At 39.2% G+C, this 21557-nt stretch overlaps 2 protein-coding genes across 7 annotated transcripts in view; one reads left to right on the top strand and one right to left on the bottom strand.

The window, feature by feature from the left end:
* Window positions 1-10645, top strand: part of LOC149009420 (protein ZINC INDUCED FACILITATOR-LIKE 1-like) — a 40690-nt gene extending 30045 nt beyond the window's left edge. For 5 of the 6 annotated variants that reach the window (XM_089161007.1, XM_089161011.1, XM_089161010.1 and 2 more), the window contains 6 exons: window positions 1000-1085; window positions 1203-1310; window positions 5467-5511; window positions 5636-5724; window positions 9111-9154; window positions 10069-10645. In XM_089161007.1, coding sequence (XP_089017133.1) covers window positions 1000-1085; window positions 1203-1310; window positions 5467-5511; window positions 5636-5724; window positions 9111-9154; window positions 10069-10160 — 464 coding nt within the window. In that variant the 3' untranslated portion in view covers window positions 10161-10645. Of the gene's footprint in view, window positions 1-999; window positions 1086-1202; window positions 1311-5466; window positions 5512-5635; window positions 5729-9110; window positions 9155-10068 lie in introns of those variants that run through there. The other variant, XM_089161013.1, reaches the window with a different exon arrangement.
* A 123-nt stretch (window positions 10646-10768) lies between these two features.
* Window positions 10769-21428, bottom strand: LOC149009421 (Ribonuclease III family protein). Its single transcript, XM_089161006.1, has 5 exons — window positions 20356-21428; window positions 19162-19366; window positions 18164-18364; window positions 13236-13322; window positions 10769-11336 (listed from the first exon to the last, which is right to left on the bottom strand). Exons 1-5 carry the CDS (start codon window positions 21222-21224, stop codon window positions 11019-11021), a joined length of 1680 nt encoding a protein of 559 aa, XP_089017132.1. The 5' UTR covers window positions 21225-21428; the 3' UTR covers window positions 10769-11018.
* Between the last annotated feature and the right edge of the window lie 129 nt (window positions 21429-21557).

Raw genomic sequence — 21557 nt, forward strand, 5'->3', positions numbered from 1 at the left:
CACCGCCCCTGGCTGTTATTTATTTACTTGCCCACAAAGAAAAAACAACTCAGCTTGGCGCAGCTGTGTTAAGGATGTTAAGTTTGATCATGAGTGGTGGCAAAAAAATAAAATCAGAATTAGTTTAGGGATTTAGAGGTGTGTGGGGCAGTTGATAGAAATTCATTTAAGTTAAGGTTTAGTGATGCCTAGCAACGATCTCTGGTTGTAGCAGTGAGGAAGAGTTAACATTCAAGTTGCAGGAGCAAGGGACAGGCCTAATTGACTTCGGGATAAATTGTTGAGAAAGGACATGGGATTAGTGTTGAAAGAAGCTGAGCTCTAAGTAGAGTTGAATAAAGAACAGGATCATGTGACAAATCCCACTTGGTTGGATAAGCCCTAATTGAGTTTGAGAGGTTCACAATCCCGTGCTTGCGATTTTTTTTTCTTCTTATTTCTACCTTAATTTCCTCTATTTCTCAGCCGTATTCCTTTCTTACCACCTCTTTTATTGTAAGCTCTTGGAACTTGAACGCCTGGGCTCATTGTAGGAAAATCCAATCTGAAAGATGGAACAGTGGTCCGTTGTCCTAGTGTTTCAATGTATTGCATTTTTATTAAATGCTTAGACCCATGAAAGATGCATGTTTATTAATTTGCGATACATGCGAGTTACAGAAATAATGATATCCAGTATTTTTTCAATAATGCCATGGATCTGCTACCAAGCAATATCTGCAGAAACAGATTACTGAAAACAGCAACATCCTAGTACAGCATATTCACATATCAAACTCTCTGTGTTTGGTGGTTACTTTTGGAATGCAAGTGATTGAATTTGGTTGTGGATGATGTTAGTGATTAAGTTTGGTTGTGGATGATTGGAAGGAATTTAAAACTAGTATATATTTATGAAAGAAAAAGGAAACAACTTCTGCCTAGAAATCCCTCCATGTCCTATGTACATGCTTGTGTGTATGGGTTGGTGAATTAACTGACCACCAATGCAACTATCAGGATTCGGGCTTTTAATAACTCAACTTTTCATATACCCATGGATTTCAAATCTTCTTGGTCCCATAATTGTGTCTCGCATTTTAGCGGTATGTCTTCTATGCCAATCTCTTGATTTTCTTTGCAATATTTATTAATGAACTAATTCAAAGTTTGGAAGTCTGCTATTTTGTTTGACAAATATTTGGTTGTTGTTTCTCATGAAGGTTTTATCCATGCCACTACTGTCAAGTTACCCCTTCATAGCCATGCTATCTGGGTCCAGCCTTGCGATTTTGATCACATGTGCATCGCTGTTGAAGAATGTTTTTTCTGTAAGTTGAAAACTATCTAGAGTCCTATCTAAAGTGGGGATGTGAAGACTGGGAGAAATAGGAAACGGAATAAAGAGATGACAGATGTCTTCTAAGTGGCTCCTCTATATTCCTTTGGAGGTTTCCTCTCTCTTGCAACTGCTTGGAGGAGGGATCATGGAGCCAAAAAATTTCCACTGGATGGGAAACCATCTGGATTGACCATTTCTCATTGTTTCATGTCTGTACTTTCCATTATTGTTAGATCCCTTATAGTCAATTTTTAAAAGTACTTATTTGTAATTACATTGAATCCAAAAAAGAAGGGGGGGGGGGAGATCCTGTGGAGCCTTGTCTACTTATCTTTCAAAGAGGAAGCAATACAAAATTGAACCCTCCAGTTCAATGACCTGGTTGACTAGTTCCTAAAGAATGAGTAATAGTGAATTACAGTTTCTGATTTCTGAATCATGAAGTACTCAGATACTTTTTTTTTTTGGGGGGGGGGTAATTTTAATAAATTAATGCACATATCAGCTTTATAAGCATACAACTTTTTTCATACCCTTATATTCATTGCTGATCATTAGATAAGCTTTGTTTTACTCTGTGAGTACTGAAACACTCAAATTATGAAGATAGTAGGATTATGGGCCTGGCAGAATGGCATACTCATTTTTGCCAAGTGACAGTCACCGTGGTGGACATACATGCTGTAAAGCATAAACATGACACAGGCCCCACTGCACCATATCTGCCTATCAAGGTTCAAAATTTCAGTTTTGAGGCGACTTCCAGCCAGCCTTGAGACCTAGATATGGCTGAAACTAGGAATTTTTCCCTGGAAATTTCAGAACCTGGTTTTGGCCCTATTTTGATTGTTCTTTGACCTAGGTTTTTGGCTACACCTTATTTAAAGCCTTATAAACACAATGGATCAGCTATTCTGCATTAAAACTCAATGAAAAGTATTCATTTATATCCTACTAGTTGAGAGACATAATCCATTCCAACAAATACAAAGAGTTGTAAATTGTGATAAATGTACTGTAAATGTTTAATACAATCAGCATTCCATAATGAACCATTGTTCCTTCCCTATTTCCTACCCTGACCTCCCCCTCATCCTTGGCCAGCTCATTGACCACCGCTATTCCCCATGCTTGATCAAATTAGAAAGGAAAAAAAAAATCCCACCTCTAGAAGGGTAAATTGCTTTCCTTTGTTAGGAGGATGGTATTAATCAAATAAATCCTTTAATCCTCTCACTTTTATTGGTGTGGCATCTTTACCATCCTAAGTCCACCATCCGCTCGATGGAATCTCTTTTCTGTGCCTTCCTTTGGAAAGGCCAAGAAACCTCTAGATTCCTCCACTCCCTCAAATGGTCCTCTGTTTGCCTCCCCAAACTTGAAGGTCGGTTAGGCTTCCATCGGATTAGGTATTTCAACTGTGCTTTTCTTTAGAAACACATTTGGAAAATCTCCACCAAGCATGACTCAATTAGGTCAATTGGGTTTATTCACAGCTTGCTGCGAGATGACTCCATCTAGATTGCCTCCTTCCCCCCTAATCCCTCTTGGGTTTGGAGGAACTCCTCCTCCTTGGCCCATGGCCCTCCCTTGCATTTCTACCCATGTTGCTAACGAGGCCTCCACCTACATTTGGCTTGATCCTTGGCACTCTTTTGGCATCCTTTAGTCTTTACAACCTCTTGGGACCTCGTCTAGCTACTCTTCCCGCATACCTAAGCTCACTCTCCTTTCAGATTTCATCTCAAGTAACTCTTGGTCCCGCCCTTCCTCTCCTGCGAGCCTCACTCAAATTTGGTCCCCCCCCCCCCCTTGGACCAGAACATTTGGCTCACCTTCCCCTCTGGTTCCTTCTCCTTTGCCTACCCATTCATGCTTTCCTTGCCCATCGGTACCTTCTTGTCAACAACAATTGCATCCTATGTTGAAATGGCCCAAACGATGTCAATCACCTCTTTTTGTTTGCCCCTTCTCTCACTCCTTGTGGGTGAAAGCTATTAATACCATTTTGTGCTGCTCCAAATGCCCCCTTGGCTTTTCCTGGGATTGGGTGTAGTTCCTGAGATACTTTGCCAATTCTTCTACCTGTGACACAGTAGGGATGTTGGTGTTCAATGCTTTGATCTTGTATGTTTGGTGGAAGTGGAACTCAAGGAGATGGACCTCCAACTCTAGATTCATTGATTCGATTTAGAGAGCCATCTGCTTTGAGGTTTCTTGTAAATTACAGGCTATCCCTAAACCCCCCAGCTTTGGGTTCCCCTAGGAATAGGACCAGCGTTAATTCCTTAGCTCTTAGTTCCACTCTTTTGATGAGCAGTAGATTATTATGCCCCCCCCCCCCCTTCTTCTCCCTTTTTTCCTCTCCTCTCTTATATATTCTTTCCTCCTCCTTGGGGGCTTTGGTTAATGAATTATTCATTCATCCCAAAAAACATAATAATCACAAACTAAAGTAGCAAAAAGAAATTTTTGATCAGGCCCCTAAACATAGATTAGATTCAATTTTGATTGATGGTGTTTCACATATATTAGATTCAATGTCACACTACATTATATGAAAATTAATTTTTTTTAAACCAGAAAATTTTTTTTAAAAAAATACTAGGACTACCCAAAAAACTTTGAAGTACATGGATTCATGGATCAGGCCCCTAAACATAGATTGATTTGAACAAGAGGTAACATGCATTGGTGGGTTAGCCATAAAAAATTCAAGATTTAGGGAAGATTACACATACCTTTCTTCAAATGAGCTTTAATCCACCTTAATCCAGTTAATAGGAGGAAGAATCACAAAGGACTGGTGGGATTTGGGTGAACAATAGAGGTTTGAATTCAAAAAACCACTTTGGAAGCTCAAGAGGGTTGAAACTGCCAAGTGATCAAGAAAAGATCTCCAAAACTCACAAATCTTGGTTGAAACAGGTGAATATAACACATGGGATGGACCAAAATAGTTGAAACACTCGAAATGGGTGACGCACAAAACTTTTCGGCGGTGCCTGTAAAATTTTCAATCTAATCCAAGCATCACATGATGTGAGCATAGTTGTCATGGTGCCTGGTCAACCATGGCATTAGAGGACAAGAAAATAAAGGCGATGCCTTGATAGGGGTGAGATAGGGGGTAAAATTGGTTTTTGTAAGAAATGGAAGAAAACAGTTGACACAGCCGCACAAGTAATACTATGAAATGGGGAAAACATGTGAGGTATGCATTAGAACAAGGTTCATCAATTTTGGGTCGTTTTCTTTTTCCATATTTTTGTTAACCATTTTTGGGTTGGGGTGGGGATAGGGATGGGGTACCTTGTGGAGAAGAGGGTTGATGAACTGCTACTTCCTTTCAGGCTTAGTGAAACAATCTGATATAACAAACATTTGGTAGGATTTCTAGCACCAAACAACATTGCACTACTGCACTGGTATATTCAATTCTGTCCTGTGTGTTAAATTTCTGTCTAAACAAAATATGGATATGGAAGGCATGGTTGTCAAGGCGAGGCAAGGCAATAGAGGGAAACAAAACCAAGGCGTCATCAAGCATTGCTACAAGGCATCGCCTAGGCGACAAAGCGACACAAGGTTGCCTTGACCCAAAAATGGGCCTAGGGGCCGCCTAGGCAGGGATGCTTTGACAACCATGATAGAAGGTCAATTCTTTTGAGAAATATTTACATTGCTGAATCTATAATAAGAGAAGTCTAATACAAGTTCAACCTTTAACATCAGGAACTCATTCTTACTGGTAACCTTTTTCGTGTTTTGAGAAAGTTGGTTTCTTTGCACTCACCTTATGTTTTGCAGGTTTCAAGTAGTGTGTCAATGTCTCCAGACATATTAGGTCATATTAACCCTGTTAGTTAGTGGAGATACTCTAGTCTTTTTGTGTGTTATCCATATCAGTCACTCCCACTAACAGACCATATGGGCTGGTATGGTAGAATACTTGATTCTATGACAATATGCATACTTGCAAACTTACATATACATACATGTCCAGATTATCTTTCCTGCCCTCTTTATGAAATTCAATTCATTTACTACTAGAGAAGTATCGAATATGGTATTTCATTTCTTTTGTTATGTAATGTTTCTCTTATAAATTTCTCTTATAAATGATTCTTTTAAAATGTAATTAGGTATCCATTACTACAGGATTGTTTCTCCTGCAAAATAATGCAGTGGTAATTTTTTTCTTTTTCTTTCATATGCGTTGATTTAGTTTTCATCTTGGAATCCTCTGGAAGATTTTTCGAATACTAATTTTTTGGTTCTGGGTGATTATTTGAAATATTACATCGACAACAGTCTCAACACCAAAGAGGTGCTGCAAACGGAATCTCTCTGACTGCGATGTCTCTTTTCAAAGCAGTTGGTCCAGCTGTAGGAGGTGCAATGTAAGCTCTGTACCAACTCGTGTTCTGTACAGGGAGTTTTTTCCCCTGGTCTTTCTCTTTCTTTAATTCTTTTCTCTATTCTACCCTGTTCATTCTTCGGGTATGCTACAAGCATGGTTGCCAAGGCATTGCCCAAGCATCTAGACTCTTTCTTGGGTCCTAGGCAACATCTTGCCTTGTTGAAACTTCATGGGTTTATGTCCATCTGTGTGTTATTTTGTCTTTTGATGAATATGCTTGTATTATACACTATGCTTTGTTAGTTATATGTGGTTTTCTCAGACTAGGTAATATGCTTGTATTGATGAATATTGCAGTGATATGGCTTCCGTGTCAAGTACAACCATAATTAATAAAATTATCATTGTTATATTTCATGTAGTCATATCACACTCCTATGGTTCCTTGGCGAGGGAGTCTGACACCTCAGTGCCCCTCCAAAGCCTTGTGTCAGCTTGTTGGGGTGATAAATATGGCTACAGAGGACAAAACAGCAAATAGTCATGTACTGGATAGGCAATTTTCTTTTAGTGCTAGCCTATTCGTCGTGGGGAATCAATGCTCTAGGCCGAATAGAGCGTGCCTTCGCTTTCTCTGGTGCATATTAGCAAGGCTGCGCTCAATAGGCCGGTTTGGCTTCCTCTCTAGCAGCCACTTTTCTTACCGCTCTGTGGGCCTTGAAACCATGGAAGAACATATTGGCGAAATTCGCCGAATTTCTTCGGTGAGGAGCGAAACGAAATTGAAATCAATATTTGCATATATCGCCGGAAAATCGGCGATTTCCGGCGAACTAACGAAATCCAGGCGAAAATCGCCGATTCTTCACCAAAAATCGCTGGAATCCATGCCGATGCTGCCTGAAATACTTTGCAGTACCACAGTGGTGAAGAATCGCTGAGACCATGTGACAAAGATGACCGGTGTCGGCCAAGTTGCTTAGATTTTAAGTCTGCACCTCCTGAAAATGTCGGCGAAATCTCCTCCGTCGTCCCCATCGGAGCTCTCTATTTGCTCAGCCTCTGGTTCTCAAACTCCGGCTACAACTCCGGCTACATTTACCTCTCTATTTCGTCTATTCAAATGCTCAAGGCAGTGATGGCTGAAATGAGAAATAAGACTTGGGAAGTCTGTTTATCCCACGAGCACACGCAACCCAACTTTGTAAAATGGAAAAGAAGAAATATCTTCTCTTGGGTTTCATGCTGATGGAAATGGGCTGGGGGGCTTGGGGTTGCGTGAGATGAAAATGGGTTTGTGTCTTGGTTTGCGTGATGATGGGAATGGTTTGAGAAATATTAAGCTCTATTAAAAGTGGGTGAGAGTGAGAATCCGTGTCATACATTTACATTGTCATGATAATTGGATTGGGGAATCAACATTTGGGAATTTAATGAGGCAAGGAGATCAGCGAAATCTCGGCGAGATTTGGCCGGTTTGCATAGTTCGCCAGTAGCGCACCGGCGAAATCCGCCGACATTTCGTTCCTTGCTTGAAACACTTCCACTCCAAGCTACACCTACTGAGTAAGATGCATTGCAATTTCCTCTTCTGTGGATGCACCAGAGTATGACTCGGGACAGGGAGGGATAGACTTCTCCAAAGGGCTTTCTTTCATAAAGCCAAAGACGCCCCAAGACAAGGTACAACTGTTGCGAACTTAATTTAATAAAGAAATAGTCAGTCGTGTCTCTATCTCCAACTTCAGATCTTCTCCTAACACTTTTCTACAGTCAACAACTTAAACCATTTGAAAATTTGCTATTGATTGCCAAATATTGTTATATTTTTCTCCCTATCACCCCTATTGCTTTGTTTCCTGGTGAAACAATTCAGTTACTTGGTTTGATTCAGTCCCTCCAGCTTGGATAAAACTTTTTTTGGATTCAAGTCCAAATTTTCTTAGGATATGTTGTGGAGAATTTCGATGTCCGAAGTAAAAGAAGCACTAAGGAGGATGAAACTAGGTAACACACAAGGTCCTGATGAAATCCCAATAGAAGAATGGAAGAGCTTAGGAACCCGTGGGCTAGTTTGGTTGACTAAGTTGTTTAATAAGATTATGAACACAGGGAAAATGCCATATGAATGGAGGAGAAACATTGTGGTTCCAATTTGTAAAAATAAAACAGATATTCAAAGCTGTAATAACTATAAGGGCATTAAACTGATGAGCAATACTATGAAATTATGGGAGAGAGTAATTGAAACCCATTTAAGACACTTAACCAATTACAAGAGAGCCGTTTGGGTTTATACCAGGAAGATCTACCACGGAGGCTATTTACCTAATTTTGGAGACTTATGGAAAAGTATAGAGAGTGTAGGAAAGACCTTCATTTGGTATTTATAGACCTAGAAAAAGCGTATGATAGAGTTTCTAGAGCGTTAATTTGGCAAGTACTAGAGAAAAGAAGTGTTGCAAGTAAATATGTAGACATAGTTAAGGATATGTATGATGGTTCGGTGACAAGTGTAAGAACAGTGAGGGGGACAAAGTAATGAATTTCCAATTACAGTTGGGCTACATCAAGATCAACTTTAAGCCCATATTTATTTGCACTTGTAATGGATGAATTAACCAAAGACATTTAAGACGATGTCCCTTGGTGTATGCTTTTTGCTGATGATATTGTGTTGATGGATGAGACTCAAATGGGGATTAATACCAAGTTAGAATCATGTAGAGAAGCTTTGGAATCAAGAGGCTTTAAATTAAGTAGAATGAAGACAGAATATCTAGTTTATAACTTTAGTCATGATTGGACAAACGATGAGGTGGTGAAACTTGATGATAGGGAGATTCCTCAAAGTGATTCTTTAGTCATTAATTAACGCTTAATGATAATAATAAAAAATTAATTAATATATCTACAAAAAAAAAAGTTCATTAATATGTCGTTTAAAAAACTATATATTGTGAATAGTTAAAAGGGCATTTTAGTCATAACACATTGTATTAAATAATCTGAAGGGTATTTTGGTCCCTCCAAGTTTGAAATTTGAAGACACTTAACAGCGGCTGACAGTGTTAGTCTGGTTGTGATCCACACACAATATATTGCACTAAGAGGACCCAACATTAGTTTATGGTCCACTAAGGGACATAAAAATGAACTGGACGCTTGAACACTTTAAGTAGGCTGACCTTGGACAGTACGCATGGTGCATATGAGTACATCATGCTGCTCTGACCCTCACCCCACGTTCTCATTTCTCTGATGTTTCATGCTATATCTGACCGCATGTTGTTTCATCTTCAATTGTAAAATGAAAACTGTGCATTGGCCTTGATCTAGTCCTGAAACTTTATTTCATTATACCTGCTTAACCTTATGGCGTCTATCTGTTTAATTTTTTAATAATTCATGACTTGCATATTTCAGCTTTTCTTGGGCTCAAAACCGTCAAGAGGCTTCCTTCCTGTCAGGTATGCAGCCAAATTAAATAGAAAGTCCTAAACATATAGAACAAAAGAAAAGTTTTCAATCATAGTGTGGACCAGTGTATTTAAGGGGCTGGAAGTGTATCCTAGAAGCATTGTTGCACATCTTAAAGGGGCAATGTGCAATGGACATCTAAGCCTTTTCTATAAGGACTGACTAAGGCTGTGTTCTTTGTTTGACCCTAGTACACCCCACACACATATATATGTAAGGAAAAGAACTGGGTACACTGCTGGTCTACCACAAGCTAGCTCCTGCTGTGTATACCACAGCCTGGCACATTATTCCAACATGAGCAGTGTGTATACCCCTCTCCTGTTATAGTAGTTTCTTGTCTCAAGTGGGTTCAATTGATCTCCCACACCCCTCCACCCTCTCATCCCAACAAAAAGGGTAGATAATTTCTCAGTATTGGCTCATTAGTTTTTTAAGCTTCTATATTTATTGTAACTCTGATTGTCACGTCATTTTTGTATATCGAAACCACAATTCTAATCCTCCATTTATTTTGCGGTCTTTGTGTGCTCGTAATATTGTTAACCAGCTTAGCTATAGCCAGGATAAACCACCACCTCATAGATTTCTCCGCACTTCTGTTGGAACCTCATCATGCTCACCTGCTTTCATCTTTCTTTGAGTTCCTTTTATTTTGAACACGCTAATTTTCCTTATATATCCATGGCGTGATGTGCATGGTGGGTTTCGGGGCATTATGTTGGGGGAGTTTCACTTTCTCATCCCCTTTTGTTGTGAGGAGATAAGACCGTGCTTGGAAACAAGTGTCATCATATGCTAAGATACGAACCAGGGGAATGCTAAACTCGATGTGATTTTAGTGTTTAATCATGATCCTTCTATATACTTTGTTTTCTAGAGCTCTTATCCTGTTGAGATGCAGGCGATCATTTGGTTTTCTTTATGCTAAATGTGTTGGAGGCGATTGGACTGCTAATGACGTTCAAACCATTTCTTGCTCTGCCCAATGTATAGACTGCAAGCAACCAGGCCAGTCAGAACTGTGCAAAGATCTATCTGGATTGATATACTAAATTCAATCCATTAATTTCTCTGCTTTCTTTGAGGAATAATGGTGTGTAGCAAATATTATTTGACTGTTAATGATAACAGCACCATTCAACAATTGGATCAGTTTCAGATATGATGCCTTCGAATTTTCATTTTTTTTGGCCTGGGCAGCGAATGTGATTTTTGCTCTATTATATCGCTTTCCATCTAGAAAAGGTGGGGAGGAAAATTTTTCTTGTAAACCTGCGGGGAGAATTTTACAACCAAACAAACATGACTGTATGTTTATATTTTCTTTTCGTAGAACTGCACTTATCATCATTCAAGAGTGGAGCTGTAATGCATATTTGAAAGTTAAATTCTTGTGTAAGTGTTCAGATGCTAACAAGACCCTGAAGATGCAAGCCCATCTCAGATGCTGACAATTCTTAATCGTCTCACACTATTCCCCAATACAGGGTACTGAGAACCATCCGAAACATCGTCAAGGCAATCTCTCTTGATTGTGGGTAAAGGAAAGTAGCTTGTCTTTTTCATTCACAAACAAATCTATAGAGCAAGAATTGGGAGATGGGAAGAAGGATGGGCAGCAGCATTATCCCCTGACGAAATTGACGAAATCTGATTCAGTGAACTGGGCAAACAAATATACTTGGTTATCACAATTCACAAGCTGATATGTACAAATACATCAGAAACAAAAACCTAAGTTCTTGAGATTCCGGTGGACCCGAGTAGATCTTGGATCCACAGCCAACAGCCTGAGTGAGTTGAGGGGAAAATTGCTCACAATAAACTGCCAGGACCAAATTGTCACAACCTTCATACCGCTTTAGGCTGAGTCTGCTCAAAGTCGAACACCTCAAACATAAGGCGCCTCACATCTGACTTCCCATATACAGTGTACGAAAGCCCATGGATAGCTTGTTGGACAGAAGTTGTAGCTGGGTTCCTGAGTCTTCTGTTGTGTTCGTATGAATCTTGGACCTGCTCACCGTATATGATGAAGCTGTGAAGATACTTCTCCCTCAAGTACTTTCCACAGAACTTGTTGAGAAGAAGACGACGGTGCCTTTCCTGTAGCCATTTACCAGGAGCATCAAGATGTTTCATGAGCAACCTCTCAGCCACCACAAGATCCTGCAAACACAAAATAACCAAAGCAGATCAAGAAAAATATACTGTGGCATCAATTCAATAGAATTTTGCTTCTTTTTCAGTTTTCCTTTTTTATACTGTTAAAAGTTATTTTTCTGTCTCAATTTAGTTCCACCAATGTTGCTGGTGAGTGGGTTGAGAGACAAGCAGGATTAGAAAGGAAATGAACCTCGCAGTTCTCAATTAAATATAAGAAGAGATTGATCCTAATACACCAGGAAATACAAATCAAATACAGAAAATTAATAAATAAAAAAGGTTTAAAATGTCTATTAAAATTTTGAATTGGAAAAAAAAATAAGTTTATACATTCAAGAACTACCACATTATCCATTGTGAAAAAAAATGGAATCCACCTGTTTGATGGAACCTGAAATTAAATACCAATGGCTAATCTTTCCATAACACTGACTCGACTGGGATATGAAATATTATCTAGAACAGTTGAACCGACCACGTTTTCATTCCTCAAGCAGGCCCATGGCAATACATTCAACATAAATAGAGACATCAGACCTCTGAATGGGGTTTATTTGGCCAAAAACTTTATGGCTGAGTCCGGCTGACCCACAGCTACAAGGCCACTAGTTGAGGGGGTAGATTTGAAGCTTGTCACCAGATGAAACTAAGATTAGGGTCCATGTAGACTTCCACACCTCAAAGGGGTACTAGCAACCACATATACTCATTCTACTGATTTCCAAAATTTACAACCCCATAGTTGATGAAAGTCGCAAATGGCCACGGCAAGGATAGATGAACCATATGATGGAGACTACCCAATCCCACCATGGCCAGTTTTATGTCTGATGGTTGCATCATTGGATATCATTCCCGATTTCTTTTTTCCCCCCACAAAACAAAAAGAAAAATACACACATGCAACCAGCAGAGACATACCATATGATGGAGACTACCCAATCCCATCATAGCTAGTGTTATGTTGGTGGTTGCATCATTTGGTTGTTGTTCCAGTTTTTCTTCTTCTTCGTTTTCCAAATGCAACCAGTTTTCTACATCCAAATTATCAAGCATGAAGACTATACTGAACCGTGAACCATTTTAGGATTGAGATCAACACCAACCAAAGCAATGAGGGCACCAAGGAATGATGGTGGTTGTGAAGCATTGAATTAGTGTCAGCCATAGGCCCCATACTCTCAATGGAGGATTTTTGGCAAAATACTATTTACTCGCAAGGAAATCCAAATTGAGATTGAGACACTGACATTTCCAGTCAACAGTTTCCAAAACTAGTAATTGTTTTGCATAGCGGTCATCTGCAGTGTATTCACCATCTAGGTTCCATTTATTTTCAAGTGAAAGCCAATTAAAAGAAAATTCCAATTATCTTAATCTTAGTCTACATCAAGATTCTCCTGTTCATGATTCTTACTTGGGGAAAGAGAGGTTTAGATTCTTAACAAACCAAACCCAAGTTTTCCATCTGATAAGATTTTAGGCGAGGATTCACCGACTGAATTCAGAATTAAGGTGCAGGAATAGTAGTCAGCCCAGTGGATGAATATAACCTAAGTGCAAAGCCTACAGAGAATCGAAACAGCCTCCAGCAAAAATTGCTGGGGTAAGGCTGCTTAGGAAAGTTGTCCCCACCCCTCCCAAAGGCAAAATGAACTACTAAAGTCAACCTGTTCTGAATAAAAGGTGACCAAGACCAGTTCATGTAATATTACGATATATGATTTTTCAATAGTAAAATTAACAAAGAACCCAAGCAAAATGCAAGAGATTTACTTGAAAGATTAAATGAGCAAAACTGTTATCACTTATCAGACTGAATGTGGCAGTGTACCCCAACATGCATGAAACATACTTCACAATAAACAGGTATAGAAGCAAAATTATGAGAAAAATACTTACTTGGATCTTTTGGCCGACATATTCAAGGCGCTCATAACAAAACCGAGGATGCGCATATTTGTGTTTTGACGGGTGCAAGAAACACAGCTGCATTTCATACAACAAAATATTTAAGGATGAATTCATTCAGATTCTACAATTCAAACATTTAACATGAATCACTTCAGATTCTAAAATTATCCATGAACATGAAATCCAAAGTAGACGAAACATCGAGGAAAAATCAATTCATCAGTCAACAATATGTCTATCTTCTTTTTTTCCCCTCATGTGGGGGCATAGGAAGACCAACAATACCGATTTAAAGAACAAAATGAATTCCTTTTCACAATAATCAGAGCAAAATGAATTCCTCTTTACTATAATCGATTCCTCTTTACTTATCTTTTCATAACAGTTGTATTTATTTTTGCCCATCTTTTCATTGAGAAGATCATCAAATAGTAATCAACAATGGGTGCTAGGCACAAAAAGATTGAAAATAAGGGTCAGGAGAGAGGGAGAAAAGATATCACCTCATACTAGGATTCTTAGATAACATGTATCAAGTATTATCATTCACATAATACCCTAAGATAATCCTACTCTGGGTGTCACAGACAACTTGCCGCACACTGTTGCATTACCAGGCAACATTTATGGTTGTGAAGTTCATTACAATTTGAATGCAAAAAAATATGTAATATTGCACTCTAACTGATCTTTAATCTCCCCCCCCTCTTGACACACTAGCAACATTTCTGCAACTTTCTGGCTTCAAGAACATCACGGTATGATGCAGTTCTGGGGTTCAATTAGGAAACCCATATACAAAATAAAAGGTCGACACTCTAATTTACTAGAAGAAGCTACGAGAAAGGAAAGAAGAAAAAAAACATAAGGTAATAAGATGTATCATGCGAGTAAGGGTAAACTAGGAACTAAATGAATTTAAAAAGATGTGATGGTAGCAAGTAGGGAAATGGACGCTAAAATCAGGTATAAGAGATAAGCATTTGGATCAAAGAATGGGGAAATATTAATCATAACTATGAAGAAACATCTAAATAGAAGAGGCATGCCATATGTAATTACGAGATGGTTAAAATTGATGAACCAAGGTGATAGAGCCCTGGGATCACAGTATTATGCTATATTGGGAGAGGAATGATTTGTTGAATATCTGGCGAACAACAGTTAGGGAAAGAAATCAGATATGGTCCTAAGAAGGAGGTTGTTGAATAAAGAATGATTTGCAAAATATTGCAAAATATTTACTACTGAATAAAAGAGATTTGGGGGCAAACAGAATATTGTGAATGATAGGCAGAATATTTATTACTGAATAAGAGAGATTTGGGGACAGGCAGAATATTCACTACTGAATGAGAGAGATTTGGGGAGATTAGGGGTTATAAATAGGGGTAAGATGTGAGTAGTAGAAAAGGATTATTTTTATGTGAATGTTTGGGCAGCCGTAGGCTGAGGGGCGGCAATGTGTTGTGGGGGTGACTGGCACCATTGTAACCAGTTTATCATTGTTCTTCGTTATTCTATTAATTAAATAATATTAAGTTCCGCTTTCGATTCATGGGTTCTTATCAGATTTCCATTGCTTCCCGCGGATCAAAACGTGCTCTGATACCAATTTGATAGGAACCCACGAATCGAATGCAAAACTAATATTATTTAATTGATAGAATAACGAAGAACAATGATAAACTAGTTACAATGGTGCCAATCACCCCCACAGCACATTGCTGCCCCTCAGCCTACGGTTGCCCAAACATTCACATAAAAATAAAATTTTCCTACTACTCACATCTTACCCCTATTTATAACCCCTAATCAACCCTAATCTCCCCAAATCTCTCTCATTCAGTAGTGAATATTCTGCAATATTCTGCCTGTCCCCAAATCTCTCTTATTCAGTAATAAATATTCTACAATATTCTGCCTGTCATTCACAATATTTTGTCTGCCCCCAAATCTCTCTTATTCAGCAGTAAATATTCGCAATATTCTGCAAATCATTCTTTATTCAGCAACCTCCTTCTTAGGACCATATCTGATTTCTTTCCCTAACTGTTGTTCGCTAGATATTCAGCAAATCATTCCTCTCCCAATATAGCATAAGACTGTGATCCCAGGGCTCTATCACAAGGCAACTAAAATTTTATTCCACCATGTTGGTTTTGGTGTGACGGTTAAAAATTGTTACACTGAGGTACTGGTATGTAATCTAGTCAAATTCTTCAAGGGCCAAACCTTTTTCGTAGATTTTGGATGGGATTAGGCTCATGAGTTGTGCTTCGCTCAAAACTGTAGTAGAAAATTTAGCAAAAGTTCCTCAAAAGGGTTTCATGCAGGTTTTGCCCATCTCAGCAGACATTTTAAGCACCTTGCTTCCCTACCACATTTACCATTGCATCTAAGCAAACATGACTGTTGGATGAGGCCTGGATGCAAGGTGACCAAGGCACCTGGATGCTAAGGTCTTGCCTTGACAACTGCTGATCACTGAATTCCTTATTCAATAGGAAGCACATATCATCTGAAAGGCCTAAGATACAGCTGAGGACCTAGCTAAGCAAGTCTTGAAATACCCAGGCAGTGGTTGACTTTCCAGTGCAGGCGATACTAAGGATTTCTCTCCTAGAGGGCAGCCATACTCTGAAGAATCAATGCAGACTATCATGCAACTTATATGAAAGAGAACTTATATATCACAGGTATTCGACGAGAAAATGAAAAATAATGGGAAATTGAGCTTTCTATTCAATATGATAATTTCAATGACTAAAGCGTAGACTAATGTCAGAAATTTTGAATGCAAACAGCAAGCCAGTTGAAGCTATGAACCAAACACAATACAATTTTATGCTTGTTTATATGTTTCTATATTGCATATCTCTCTCCATACTTTCCCGCAATAAATATTTTCATCTGGATTTTCTGATAGTATAAACTTGGTCATAAAATTTGTCATGCTGGATATTTGGGCCATTAAACTCTAAAATAGTATTTACGATAGTAGTAGTACTAATAATAATAATTCATTAAGGGGGTAGGGGGACCAAGAAGCAATGTTTACATGCATGATTGCATGCTCACATGGATGGTGGGAATAGCCACAAATACGCATGTGGGTTTTTAACTTAACTTGTTGAGTTATTATTATTAGTCGGTAGTAGGCAGTTGAGAGTCTTCATCAGTTACTGTTAGTAGGAAAGTGGAGTGTGTGAAGTAGGAGGCCATAACTAATACTAATATTTTTTGGGTAAAGATCTTGTAATTAATAACATATCTTATCCAACTGGAAGGATTAAAGGACCACGGGATGGACTTCAAAGGCTCAGTTTCTACAATTTCTCACAGAAGAAAAGGCATTGTCTACCTCCCAATAAGCCCATAAGTGATGGTTTTATCTGTAAGGCTGATAAGCATGCATTTACCATTATTTATTTGATTTAATTCCCCATACTTATTTAATTGAAGAGTGCTAATTGAGTATTTTTGTGTATTTTTCAGGAATAAGGTGATTTTGGTTATTAGAGATAATATGGAGTAAAGTTGGCAAATATATTAGATATTGGTGGATTTTAAATCATGGCATTCAATCTTGCTGCCCAAGAAATCATGAAAAGTGAGATCTTAGCCAAATTGGAAATAGGTGGAGGTCTAAGGAACAAAATTGGTAATAAACTGAAAATCGGGTAAACAGACCTACCTTCAGTATTTTGGACATATCTCTCTCGTATGAGCTTGGATTGTGGTGATTCAAGATGCTATGGAACGATATTGAAAATATCTACAACTTTCCAGTTTTGAGTTTTTCCCAAAATCCGAAAGAATAAAGGTCAAATCGACGGGTAAAGAGGGGGGATTCATTGTGTGCGGGAGACATAAAAGAGAAGCCAGCCACAGAGAAAAGGAGGACGGCGAACACGGCTCTCATCTCTCTTGTTGTTGAAGAAGAAGACCATATCTCTCTCTCTCTCTCTCCCTATGGTTCATCTTTATTTTTCTTATGAACTTTGTGATAATGACTAATGAGTAGCTAGTTCCTTTTCTTTGGGATGTAGATGAACCATGCTTATTTCATTAATTTGATTGTTCTATATCTTCTAATTGATTGTGTTTGAATTTGGCCAAAGATGTTCTATAGCTCAGCAAACTAAGCGTGCCAAGCATCCGCGAAGGATGATAGTCTTGCGAAGATAGGGCATATCTAGGAAGACCATCCCTAATTTACTTTGAAGTGTAGAGTTATATCGGTTAGGGAAAAGCATTGGGGATTCGAAATCCCAAAGATCTTCACATATTCATAGTTAACGTTTTTGCATTAATTAGTAGATTTAGTTTAAATTTAGTTTTGTTGAATTCAATCTTAGTGACTTAGCCTTTTAGTTCCCCATAGTTCGACCCCATACTTTCTGCTTGCTAGATTAGTATAGGATTTTATTTTTGATTGGTTAGCGACACGATCAAAGGCCAACCTCTTACCCCCTTTTTTTAGCTTTCTCCTTGTCTCATGCATATCAAGTAATGCCTAAATCAAATGGTAAAATGCTCATAGAGTATTCCCCCTCTAGGGGTATCTTTTATAGAGAGTGAAAGGCACTATCTACTTGTTTATTTCATTTATAAGGAAGCGTGCAGATGATACCCTAAGTTGATATGTCAAAGGCAACCAACTGGCACAGCATGTTGCCTACCACATGGTATAGCCACTAAGCCCAGGCCTATCCACTCAGAAGGCATCAGAACCTTCAATGGGGCCATAGCCTTCATGCCTCTACCCATGATGTGGCTTAGTCCCCATCTAGGGACCCATATATTCTAGTGCTTGCACCATAAGTACTGTATCTTCTTTTTTTCATCTACCCGAAAGATCAATCTACAATTCTGAAAAATCAGCAAGATGAATCAAGAGCTTAGAAGGATACCTGAAGTCCAAGTCCAAGTTCAATGTTCCTAGCCTCAGTTATTTCTGGAATCCTGTCAGTCATTTGCAACGGATATCCCAGGGTTTGCATAACCTTCGGTCTGCTATCAAAATCCCAAATATTCCCTCGGAACCGATGCAACCCTGGTGGAACACATGCCCTGAAAAGCCTCGGGTGGGCAAAAAGTGCATCTTCCGGAGGCTGCAAGGAAATAAAATGTTAGTGAAAGAGTCCCAAATTTCTGACCACTTCTCATAATAAGGCTACCAGCCCACTTTATTCTAAGAACTTCAGGCAGACAAGGGTATCAGCACTGTCCAACCACAACCTTGTGTTCACGTTCACGGTTAATCATCTGTCAACTCCCCCCCCCCCCCCCCAAAAAAAAAAAAAGTGGGGGGGCCAGGGGGAGCACCATACTTTCCAAAAATAAGGTGGGTAGAAAGGATTTATTAGACATGCAAAAGTGAGTTCTTACATGGAATATTCACACTTAAAACTACTGACTACAATGAGGCAGGTCAATCGGACAGCATTGGCAAGTAGACTCCTACATCCCCTGCTCACATATCAACTTCATCATGTGGCAAAGTGATGAAAATCAAGAGTCATGAGAGGATGCAAAATAGGCAGTTGGAGTATCGTATGCATGCACGATCATAATGGATACTAATCCCAGTAGATGGAATAATATATGATTGTATTAGGCTTTGAAATTTGACATGCAGCTAATTCAACAAATGAGGCCAGAACAGCAACATCATCAGTAGACGTAGCAAACATGTAGGGAAAAATTCTCACTTCATAGTAAAAGATCCTAGTCAACTTGCAATTTAAAATTAAGCATCTTTCAATACTGCATTGAAACAATATGGCAATTAAGAGACTCAAGTGTGACACTACCTAGAACATGGTCCATGGATAAAATCATACTCAAATATTCCAAGTTCTATGAAACAGTAAAACAAAGAAATCACAAACAAACCTATGGTACTTGCCTTATAGGAAGCAACATCTTGCCAACTGAGCTTTCTATTTTCAAATTCCACAGAAACATAATCAACATCTTCAAGTTGTCTCCTTAATTTTGGCTGGCAGCTCTCATCTTCAGGGTCCATTCCAAATACCTCAAAAAGAACACGATATACTTCTGGCATGCCAAAACAGAGATATATTGCTCCAAACAGAGCCCAGAAGACAGACCTGTATGCATCACAAGCAGTGTGAATAGTAAGTTTTCCATGCCAAACAATAAAAGATCAGGTCAACCTCTTTCAACTCAAAAACAAAAAGATATTTGCATCATCTAATGCACTCACATATAAGGTACCAACAGGGGTGAATTACTTTCATATAAGCAATGAATCATAAAGCCAGCGAATACACCAAATAGCATCCTCCAAAGATTTTAAAAAGCTAAAGAAATGGGATAAGCCGGTCTTAAACACTATAGGCAAGTTTCCATTCAAAGATTCGTTATTGCCTTATGTGACTTATCTATGTAGATGCTGCTCTATAACTATATGGTAATCTAGAAATCCAATACTCCATTAAACTGCAGCGCAATGAGATTGGAAAGTTTTGCATTGAAGCAGCCTAATGACCTTTAACTATATTTAAGGTGCCCATAGGCCCTAGAGAAAGGCCCACTGAACTTACAAAAGCTCTCTGGTTTCCACAAAACTAGGTGTATTCACGGTTTCTGTGGATGAGTATTCCTCACAGACTAAGGGAGACTCCAAATGGCAACTTTCCATTTCAAAGTATTTATCCTGTCTTCAGCATTAAAGTCTTGGAGTCTATTTCTTTGAGTACAGCTGATATTGGTCAGGTTAGAAACCAACAGCTCTCCCCCACTTGATTCCGGTTCTTTACAGAGATTTTTCTGGTATTCAAATACTTTCTGAGACAGTTTATCCGTGTTCTCTCTAGGTATCCTCCTAATATAAGAAAATTGATGGCAACCATGCGAGCTCTTATTTCTCGCATACAATAACAAAGTATTCAAAATGCCCATTTAGTTTTCCCTCTCCTTTTTTGTGCAGAAATTGCTGAAGAATTGCTTGTTCTGAAAATTGAAACGAAAACTCTTTCCAGTAGCCTTTTCAAGAATGAGCATGCTTGTCAAGCTTTCAGATATGAATAAATAATTTGGACGAAAAAAATATATGAATAAATATGAGCACACTTACTTCACGGGAGGCTCCCTGTCCTTCCGAACTAACTTATCCATCTCATCAAACGGAAAGATCAGATTCTGCAACCCAGCAGCTTTAATCCACTTGGGTAGATTCCGCTTCCCAATCAAACCAAACACTCTCTCTCTCATTGGACCTGGCGACTCCCTCGGATACCTCTGCAAGAAGAACTCAGCCAATGCCAACTCAAGCACGTATTGCCCAAGAAACAACAACCTCGAATGGCCCGACCGGACATGCCTAGCATTGGTTCTCTCACACGAAGGGTGCTGGAAAGCCAAGTACAACAAAGTATCGAACTGCTTCGCCGGATTGTCGTCGCCAAATCGATCAGAGGGCTCTAGGGGGTAACCCAGAGCTTGCTTGGCTTCAAGAAGGTACTCATCAATCCACGTTTTGTCAGCATTGTTGAATCGAGAAGAAGGCAAGCAAGAGCTCAACAAAGGGAACGCTTTGAGTGACAATTGAGGACTGTTGAGGAATCTTTCGGCCAATCTGGAATCATCTAAAGGGGGTTTAAGGATGAATCTTCTCGGAGGGACCTTTTTCTTCGGAGAGATTACCTTTTTGCGCTCTGCAAGTTCTCTAAGGAGCCTTTGAGGACTGCTTCTGGGGAGCTCTTGGGGATCGACAGTTACAGCAAAAGTACGGGAATCACGAGACTTTGGTTCTCTGAATTTACAATATTTGAGGTGGGTTTGGATAGGAAAATAAGAAAGTGAGGAAGAAAAGGAGATATCAAACGAAGAAGCAAGAAATGGTTTCGAGGAATGTTTGAAAGAGGAAGAGAGCTCCACCGACGGAAGGAACAGAGGTACACAATCCTTCTGCAGTGGTACGTTAGTGAGCATTTGAAAACCCATTTCTCTGGTCTAAGCGGATTTAGAAAGACTTCCGATCGTCATTAATGGATGCTCTAAGCTCCTGGCTGGGGCTTTTGGGTTTCTCGCTTGCCGCCGTGCAGGGTTTAGCGGGAGTGAGTCGAGCTCGAGCCAAGGAAAATATCTGGATAAGGTACCGTGAAGACAGAAAGAACCCTTCGGACAACGAAGGACTTGTTCACCATCCGTTTGGATGGTGAGAAAATATCCAGGAAGATAAAAATATGGGAATCCTCCCCCCACGCTTCCTGACCCCACCCATCAGTGGGGCCCACGGTGAAAAACACTTTTTCGAAAAAAATTTCACCAGTGGGA

Source organism: Hakea prostrata, chromosome 7 (genome assembly GCF_041222555.1).
Source record: "Hakea prostrata isolate BN-2017 chromosome 7, UWA_Hpros_2, whole genome shotgun sequence".
In the NCBI taxonomy this organism is placed as follows: Eukaryota; Viridiplantae; Streptophyta; class Magnoliopsida; order Proteales; family Proteaceae; genus Hakea; species Hakea prostrata.